The sequence below is a fragment of the Danio aesculapii genome, chromosome 10 (genome assembly GCF_903798145.1).
Source record: "Danio aesculapii chromosome 10, fDanAes4.1, whole genome shotgun sequence".
In the NCBI taxonomy this organism is placed as follows: Eukaryota; Metazoa; Chordata; class Actinopteri; order Cypriniformes; family Danionidae; genus Danio; species Danio aesculapii.
This window is the reverse complement of record NC_079444.1, coordinates 42437066-42447475: the sequence shown is the minus strand read 5'-3', so window position 1 is coordinate 42447475 and position 10410 is coordinate 42437066. Positions and strand designations below refer to the sequence as shown.

At 36.5% G+C, this 10410-nt stretch overlaps 1 protein-coding gene across 1 annotated transcript in view; it reads left to right on the top strand.

Moving 5' to 3' along the window:
• marchf5l (membrane-associated ring finger (C3HC4) 5, like) overlaps positions 1 to 5506 on the top strand; it is an 18952-nt gene extending 13446 nt beyond the window's left edge. Inside the window, exon 7 of the mRNA XM_056467314.1 lies at positions 4928 to 5506. Within this exon, the coding sequence (XP_056323289.1) occupies positions 4928 to 5083 (156 nt within the window). The 3' untranslated portion in view covers positions 5084 to 5506. The remainder of the gene's footprint in view (positions 1 to 4927) is intronic.
• Positions 5507 to 10410: the final 4904 nt, after the last annotated feature.

Below are 10410 nucleotides of genomic sequence, written 5' to 3'. Positions count from 1 at the left end.
CCCCTTGTTACGTTGGGCGGTAAGCCGAAACTAATTTACATGTGAAGCAACACACCCCTAAATCAGCGAGCTGTGGACACGCCCCCAACATGACACTTTTTAACACATTATAATAAAAAAATCTGAATTGTGTTTTAAACTGAACCTAAACTGGCACACTCAGAAGAGCCAGAATATTAATATTACATCATAAAAAAAGAGGTAAACTATGTGCCCTTTAAAGAACACAAACAGTTCAGCAGCACTGAGTAGGATAAACGGCAGATGAAACTTGGCCCGCTTAAACAGCATTTTTCTCCCGGAAAGAGCAAATATTAAGTTCACTATCTGTTAATGACGCACAGAAATGGACAAATCACAGGCAGTTCCAGTAGTGAAGTTCGTGCAAAGTACAACATACAAACTCAAACACGAGTGCAAAGCAATTTGTTGCAGTTAGAATCAAAAATATCAATATTTCAATACACATCCACACATAATCTTGCTTTCGCTTTCCTCTCTCTAAACGCGCTCTCTTCTTTTGACGCGCGCTGCTGCGTGTCCCTCACTGGTAAACAATATCGAGAGGTTAGTAACTGAACTCATTTTAATATCACCGACTCGATTTATTAAATACGAAAGCTGTGTAACGTGCTGTTGATTGACATGTTGTCCTTTTTTTCCCTTTACATCTCTCAACTTATCATATGTGATCTCCTCGGTTATTTGGACTTTTTAAATAACAAGGGAAAAACGTCAAAAACACACACAAGATGTATTGAACTGTTACTGTTCAACAGTTGTGGAGTGTTGTGCGTAGGCAGTGTAATGCAATATTGAAAATTCAGGATTCAATAATGAATATTGAATAAATATTGAGAATTCAAGATGTTTCAGCGAGCAGGTCGACGCACACACAGAGATCGCCATGATAAAGCACGCTAAACGTCGATTAAAACATGTTATATACGAAATAAACTCTGAAAAATGTTTAGTTAATGTTTAATAAAGTCAACCCAGGCTCATTCTGAAAACCTAGTCCTGAGGAGGTTTCTGGAGACTGCAAATTATGTAGCTGGAGGTACATACGGCTGCATTTCATTTTTTAAGCGAACGCTGCGGGGCGGTGTGACGCCGTTCCTTTTAGCGCTTACCGGGTGACTGCTTACCTTCGTGTGGAGGGCTTTCCGCCGCAACCAGTTTGTTCAGTTAGCTCGTCCTGTATGTCGGCGGACTTGAGACGCCGAGAGGAGCTGACCACGACGTGAAAACGTGGTAAAAATCAGACGAGGGCTTTTCTTTTTCTGGACGGCTTTTGTAAATTGTTGGTTGGGTTTAGGGAAGTAAGCAGGCGGGCGGGTGGGTCAATCGGTAAAATTGGTTGGGTTCAGGGAAGGAGGACGGTGGGTCGCCGGTCGCCCAGTCAATCATTCAGCCAGTCGGACAGACAGACGGTCGTTCGACAGCGGCCTCTGGTGGGTTTACGCGAGAACAGCACATGCGCGAACGGCACTCGCGGGAGACATTTGAGAAGCGAAAAAGCGCACACAGCGGCCTTTCGCGAATTCGCGAAAACCAAAAACTGCAATAATACGTACCTCCCTGGACGTTTTTCGCGGTCTCCAGAAACATCCGCGCGACTACATTTTCAGAATGAGCCTGGGTTGCAGAAATGATCATGTATTAGCTATCTACCACTAACAATTAGGCAAATATGCTAAGATGTGCTATTCAACGAGTTTTAAATTAGTTATTAAAAAAAACGAATGTCCATATTAGCTCTGGTGCATTAAATAATAATTAATAATATTAAGATTTTGTTTTAAATCACAAAAATACTGAAAATAGTATGGAATGTTGATATTTATCATCTCCAAATTGGAAATTCCAGCATAGTGACAACACTAGTTACAGTTATTGTAAAGATTATTATATGCATTAAAAGCAGTATGGTGGATTCTATTGCATGTATATTTGACATTTCCAGTATCTTATTAAAAGAATATTTCATTTGTAATCCAGCTTTTGCCAAACATAAATGATTGAATGTTTTAATGTTAGGGAATAGTTTTTTTAGATTGTTTGTGAACTCTGTTATGGATGAGTTTAGTAATGTGTAGAAATAACAATAAATCATAGCAATCGGTAAGTGGGTGGGGGAATGATAATAATAGCTCTTATTTCCAGTGTTATATTTGTGTTCAAGATTAATGTAGCACCTTTGTCCTGCGAGATGATATTTCATTCCTCTGTTTGTCCACACATGTTGCAGAATGACAATAAAGCTCAACTTCTTTAACTTGAACTTGATATTGGAAAAAGAAATTATAAACTACAAAATTTCAATACAATTTGTCTTTTTGTTGTTGTTATTTTTCAATTTTGCTCTTTTTTTATTAATCATTTTTCTCTAACATATAAATTTGCACCGTTATCATAAGTTATTTTGTTAGATAAGCTCCAGATTTGGCTTCAGCGCTGACTAAACTAATGTACATGCACAAATACAATATTGTAAAGCTTCCTATAGAAAATAGTCATTTAAATGAGAGATTTGTGAGGAGTGTACTTCTATATGTTGAGCACTGCATAATATAACTGTATATATAAACTGTAAATATAAATATGTAAATATATAAACTGTATTTGTCATTAAAATTTCGCATTAAAAGTGACATTACATTGTCAAATGATTTAAGAGCGTAGATCATTTTTTAAAAATTTATTATTATAATTTTTGCAGACAGAAAAACAAAGAACAAACAGACAAACCCATCATGAAATGATAATCTGTGCAAAATTTAAAATAAAAGCATGAAACAAGAGAAAGTGGCGACATACAAAATATAAATGACCTACAAAAAGACACCGCAATGGATGTAGAGAGAAAAAAAAGCTTACAAATCCTCAGAAATTAAACAACACTATTAGTCTTTATGGTGTTTCAGAAAAAAAAGACTGGATTTCGCAGAGTTCCCAGAGGTGGTATATCTTATTCTTTCCAAATGTATAGTGGAGGTGAGTTCAAGAAGCCAGTCAGAAAAAAAGGCCTAACATTTTTCTTCCAAAACAAAGGTTAACTTTATTAGCTATGATCATGCCATACTGAACAGGTTGAGAGTCGGTTGAGAGTCTCAAGAAAATCTGACCAGCCAAAAATTGCTATCATTGGGTCAGGGAGTAAAACACAATCGTAAACCTTATCAAAGAACTGAAATATTTCTAACCAAAAATTCTGAATTTGGACACAAGACCAAAAAAGATGTGCTAAGGTACCCTCAGCAGCTTTACACTTGTCTCATGTGGAGGAAACTGAGGGATGGCATTTATTAAGCTTTGCGTCGATCATTTTTAATGACTAATTTAGCTTGCTCCACTGTAGTTGAGGTCAAAAAAAATATTAATTACGCTGTCATAAAATTCATGACATATTTATAATGGCTTCATGACAGATTCATGTTTATGACAGATTTATGACGAGTTTTGTTGTCTTGGTAATGTCAAGTTGTCATGACAGACAAAAACAGGTTGTGATCTATTTGTTAATGTCAAGCTGTCATAACAAACAATGTCATTTCTGCATTTAAAATGACAACTGAGTAAATGACACTTAATAACAGTTGTCATAAGCATGCATAAAATCACATTAACCAAGTGTCATGTCATGATTATATGTCTTATGAACACCCCTTCAAGTAAATCATTACCAACTTTTATTTAGACTGTTTTAAACCAAGGGGCAACCTCCCGCTCTCCCTCGGGAAGCCAATACGGAAGTAACTAAAACTGCAATTCATCGACTCGCCTTGGGGGGCTGGCTCCAGGAAGTCCAGGTCATTTCTGACTGCAATGGGAAATTGGCCATTTTTACAGCTGATAAAAACATGTTTACAGCCTGGTACAACAGATGGCTTTGGTGCATATAGCCATGATTAACCTTCATGAAAACTGTGAGGGGGTGAATTTTTTTTATAACTCATCTGTTTCGTTTTATTTAGGTTATATTAAGTCTGCATAATTAAGGGCGTGGTCACTTGAGTGACAGCTAGGTCTCGCTGCTCGCTGTCTCGTCACCTGAGCTGATTACGGCTAATTAGCCGATAAACTCGGCATATACATCGCATTTTTGTGTTGGTTAATGTTTCTTTACACAGTCAGCTGCCTTTTGGGATTATTTCCTACAATTATCAGATGATATGGGATGCTGTGTGCACTTAATTGTGCTCACAAACCATTCACGTGGCCTCCATTTCCAATGTGAGTAAAGTTATATACTTATATACCATCTCTATAAATGTGTGTGTTTTATTTAAGATCATTTATCATTTATAATGTTCTTTAGGGCTGTAATGCCCTCCAGAATCTGACAGATTGATTAGCTGTAGGCTATAAAACAGTCATATGAAGCGTTATCATACAGTGTTATGCTGGATTTCATCAATAGTCTTGCATTTACTAACACACACTATATCTGAAGTGTTTGGACGTATTTCGGGTTTTCCTCCTGTAGAAAACGTCATAAGAACAATGTTTAGTGGCTCAATGCGTTACTACAGTGTTTTTAAAAGTCTAAACACTATAATTAATATAGTGTAAAGCCAAGCACATGTGGTCAGAACACAAACGAGTCGCAGGTAATAAAGTATCAAGCGTTTCTCCCAAAGTAAAGTCTGTCTGCCAGGTCTAAGCAAAGTGCCAGCAGGTGTCTGTAGCTCCGCTCACTCTCCGCCTCTTTGCCCTTGTTTGGTATCCCGCCGTGGGTGCGATGATGCACGAACAAAATGGCGACGGTTGGCCGCGCCCACTTGTAGCTTAATTTGCGCTCTTCAGAAACATATGGGTGACGTCACGGATGCTACGTCCATATATTTTACAGTCTATGTTTAAAACCCAATGGAAACCCTGCATGAGGAACTGCCAGTCTAAGCATCTCCTCCTCTTCTTTTAGGGTGGCATCGCATTTGTGGTGATGAAAGGAGTGCTGAAGGTGTATTTCAAGCAGCAGCAGTATCTCATCCAGGCTAACAGACACATCCTGAACTACCCGGAGCCCGAGGGACGAGCAGACGGAGCGACCGAAGACGAGGACAGCAGCAACGAATGAAAAAAAAACACACACACGAGGACGGCAAACCAATGCACTGTAGTATAGGATTCGCCAAGACTCAAAGAGCTCATTTTTTTCAGCTTCACACGCACTCTGAATCAGCACAAACACATGCTCGCTGTGTGTTATTAAAACGCAAAGATGGCCCGAGTTCTGTTTTCTTTGAGAAGAAGCAGTCGTTGGGGTGTTAAAGTGCCTGTAAATGCAAAAGTACACCAGTAGATGGCGCCAAATGCAAAAGCTGGTAAATGCACTGCACACTGATGTCTCTGATGGAAAATAGACTTTGACATTTAGGATGCAAAATGTACCAGCGGAGTCATGTTCAGATTATGAGAACGACATGATTGATTCTGTATGAAAGGTAACACGCACTGGCTCTTTAAATAAAGATGAAATAAAGGATAATAAACACTGAAATGCTGACTTTTTGTTGCATTTAAGTTAGGTCATTTTATTGCAAAAATATAATTGTGGTATATATATATATATATATATATATATATATATATATATATATATATATATATATATATATATATATATATATATATATATATACACCTCATTCATTCATTATAATATATAATTACTATTTTTTTTGTATTATTAATATTATTATAAATAATAATTGTCATTATGCATTTATTTATGAACATTAATATTAATTCTAACACGTTAGGATTGTAATATAAAAGGCATTTGTTGTATTTAAAATGAAAGATTTTGTTAATTCATTAATTAAAAATTGTTAATTCCTTGTTAATTTTGTTAATTTGTTAAGTAAAATGTATTAATTTTATTATGATAAATCTTTTTCAATTAAAATAGTAAATTCATTAATTTTTTAATGTCATTCATTAATTTTCTTTTCGCCTTAGTCCCTTTATTAATCTGGGGTCGCCACAGTGAAATGAACCGCCAACTTATCCAGCACATGTTTTACGCAGCGGATGCTTTTCCAGCCACAACCCATCACTGGGAAACATCCATACACACTCACTCACTCATTCACACATACACTACGGCCAATTTAGTTCATCAATTCCCCTATAGCGCATGTGTTTGGACTGTGGGGGAAACCGGAGCACCTGGAGGAAACCCACGCCAACACAGGGAGAACATGCAAACTCCACATGGAAATGCCAACTGACCCAGCCGGGACTCGAACTAGCAAGCTTCTTGCTTTGAGGCGACAATGCTAACCACTGAGCTAATTATCATTATCATTATAATTTGTTTTGTATTATTATTATTAGAAATAATAATTATCATTATGCATTTATTTATAATTAATTTGAACATGTTAAAATGTTAATTTAAAAAGGAATTTGTTGTATTTAAAATGAAAGATTTTGTTAATTCGTTAATTAAAATTTGTTAATTTAATGAAGTTATCATGATATGATGAAAACAGTAAAATGGCATAAAGACACACTGTAAAAAATACTGTGAAATATTACAGTACCTTGTAAATTTGGTTGTAAATTTATAATTACAATTGTGCTGTATTTTACATTGCATTTTTAATTATTAAATTACAGTGCACTTGTAAATTTACAGTAACACTGTCGATTTTGGTTGCCAGTAACACTGTAAATTTACAAGCACAATGTAAATAAATAATTACAACTGTGCTGTATTTTACATTATATTTTTAATTATTAATTTACAGTGCACTTGTTAATTTACAGTAACTTACTGTAGATTTTGGTTGCAGAGCCACATTGTAAATTTACAAGCACAACGTAAATAAATAATTACAACTGTGCTGTATTTTACATTATATTATTAATTTACAGTGCACTTGTACATTTACAGTAACTTACTGTCAATTTTGGTTGCCAGTAACACTGTAAATTTACTAGCACAATGTAAATAAATAATTACAATTGTGCTGTATTTTACATTGCATTTTTAATTATTAATTTACAGTGCACTTGAACATTTACAGTTACTGGCAACCAAAATTGCCACTAGGTTACTTTAAGTTGTGCTGTATATTTTTGCAGTGCAATACAAACACCATTTTACATTGCCGTTTTAACTATTAATTTACAGTGCACTTGAACATTTACAGTTACTGGCAACCAAAATTGCCACTAGGTTACTTTAAGTTGTGCTGTATATTTTGCAGTGCAATACAAACACCATTTTACATTGCCGTTTTAACTATTAAATTACAGTGCACTTGTAAATTTACAGTAACACTGTCAATTTTGGTTGCAGAGCCACATTGTAAATTTACTAGCACAATGTAAATAAATAATTCCAACTGTGCTGTATTTTAAATTGCATTTTAATTATTTATTTACTTACATTGTGCTTGTACTTTTACAGTCTTACTGGCAACCAAAATCGACACTAAGTTACTGTAAATTGTTATTGTTAATTGCATCTACTTATACATTTACAGTCTTACTGGCAACCAAAATTGTAACTATCACAGTATATTTTTACAGTGGAATACCTTTACCTTTTATAATATCGAATACCTTTTTAAAACTTGCATTACAGTAATGAAAATGACAATTCGGCAAGTAAGTAATCTGATTTTGCAATAAAAATAATTAAGAAGGGTATCATGGTGGCGCAGTGGGTAGAACGATCACCTCACAGTAAGAAGGTCGCTGGTTCGATCCCTGGCTGGGTCAGTTGGCATTTCTGTATGGAGTTTGCATGATCTCCCCGTGTTGGTGTGGGTTTCCCCCACAGTGCAAACACATGCAATACAGGTGAATTAAATAAGCTAAATTGGCCGTAGTGCATGTGTGTTAATGAAGAGTGTATGGGTGTTTCCCACTGTTGGGTCAATTCCACTGTGGCGACATCTGATTAATGAAGGGACTAAGCCAAAAAGACGATGAATAAATGAATAATTAAGCAATGCAATCAATCTTAAATTTGGCATGATACAAAAGTGAGATTGTAGTTTGTGATGTAAATCTGAGTGAAACAAGAACAAATGTATAGGGGAAATAATTGCATGGCAAGTTCAATTATATTCACATAACAGTAAGTCTGAAAGTGTCCATTACATGTTGAAAATGCAAAATGACAAAACCTTCTTGTCAGATTCGGGTATGAAGTACATGAATCACATTAATGATTCATTCATGTCCTTTCGGTTCAAAGATGATGAAATTTGAGGCCAGTAGACTGCATAGAGATACTGTCTTCTGTGATTTGATTGGCTATTTCAGACATCTTGATATTTAATTTTTAAAACTTTGCCATCCTATTCCTAAAAACAAACAGAACAGTTTCAATATCAATTATTTCAATTCTAATTATTCTCATACGATTGAAGACAAATTTATTCGCCCTGCCGTGAAATTAAAATTCCTTTCCAAATATTTCACAAGTGCTGTTTAACAGAGCATGGAAAATTTGCACAGTATTTCCTATTATATTAGTCTAATAGAGAAAGTCTTATTTCTTTAAGTTTGGCTGGAATAAAATAAACTCTTAATCAATATTATTAGCCCCTTATGAATTTTTTTTTCCCACCAATTGGCTACAGAATAAACCACTGTTGTCAAACGACTAACCCAGTTAAGACTTAAAGCAAAATAACTATATTTTCACTCTCAAAAAGACAAAATAAATCGAAAAAAATATTACAATTATGTTTAACATCACTTGAAAATATTCAAAAAATTATTAAAATTTCACTGCAGGGCTAAAAATGGTCTTCAAGTATCAATAGATCTGGTCAGAACACATATGCCAACACTTGATAATGAATCCGATAATTTACTTCAGGAGGAAGTCCTTGAAGGATTTACACACAGATACGCAAATTGCTTGTGTTTCTTAAATGAGTCTGACTGGATGGATAAATTATGTTAATCTTACGCGTATTTTAAGAAACGCTTCCTATAAGAACGGAATAATGATGTTTATCTTAAACAGAAGCGTTAATTATCTGGTCGCGGGGGGCAGAGTTTTCCCGGTTTCCGCCGCCATGTTTGACAGAGCCCTTCATTACCTGCTGTTTCTCCGACAGGCCATTTGAAGGAATGGAGAGGAAGACAGGGCTGAAGAAAAGCACCCCATAAATATTCCGGTCTCTTATTTCTTCATTTTACGAACTGGGGGATAAACTATGAATAATGCAAACGTTTGCAGATGGTAAACGGCTGGAAAAGACAGCAGAGGGAACGCAACGGACTCACCCAAGATGACTTCATTTAGGGTAAAAATAAAAGTACACACACACACACACACACACACACACACACACACACAGCCGTGAAACTGGAGCAGCGCTAAACATTACCCACACAACATCTGAAACATTCTTATAGGCCTGATGTCGCCTACTTTTATTAATTTCAGGCAACTATAACCACATCTGACAAGCTTTGTTGAAGCTAATTGTAAAGATTAGGACGCTGAAAAGCTAAAGTGTGACCCCGGACAACAAAACTAGTCGTAAGCGGTGTTGGGGAAAGTTACTTTTGAAAGTAATGCATTACAATTTACACTCACCGGCCACTTTATTAGGTACACCTTACTAGTACCATGCTGGACCCCATTTTGCCTTCAGATATGCCTTAATCCTTTGTGGCATAGATTCAACAAGTTACTGGAAATATTCATTAGAGATTTTTGTCCATATTGACATGATAGCATCATGCAGTTGGTGCATATTTGTCGGCTGCACATCCATAATGTGAATCTCTCGTTTCACCACATCCTAAAAGTGCTCTATTGGATTGAGCTCTGGTGACTGTGGAGGTCATTTGAGTACAGTGAACTCATTGTCATGTTCAAGAAACCAGTCTGAGATGATTCGTGCTTTGTGACATGGCGCGTTATCCTGCTGTAGCATAGTAGCCATCAGAAGATGGGTACACTGTGGTCATAAAGGGATGGACATGGTCAGCAACAATACTCAGGTAGGCTGTGGCGTTGACACGATGCTCAATTGGTACTAATGGGCCCAAAGTGTGCCAAGAAAATATCCCCCACACCATTACACCACCACCACCAGCCTCAACCGTTGATACAAGGCAGGATGCTTTCATGTTGTTGACGCCCAATTCTGACCCTACCATCCGAATGTTGCAGCAGAAATTGAGACTCATCAGACCAGGCAACGTTTTTCCAGTCTTCAATAGTCCAGTTTTAGTGAGCCCGTGTGAATTGTAGCCTCAGTTTCCTGCTCTTAGCTGACAGGAGTGGCACCCCGTGTGGTCTTCTGCTGCTGTAGCCCATCCGCTTCAAGGTTGGACGTGTTGTGTGTTCAGAGATGCTCTTCTGCAGACCTCGGTTGTAACGAGTGCTTATTTGAGTTACTGTTGTCATTATATCAGCTG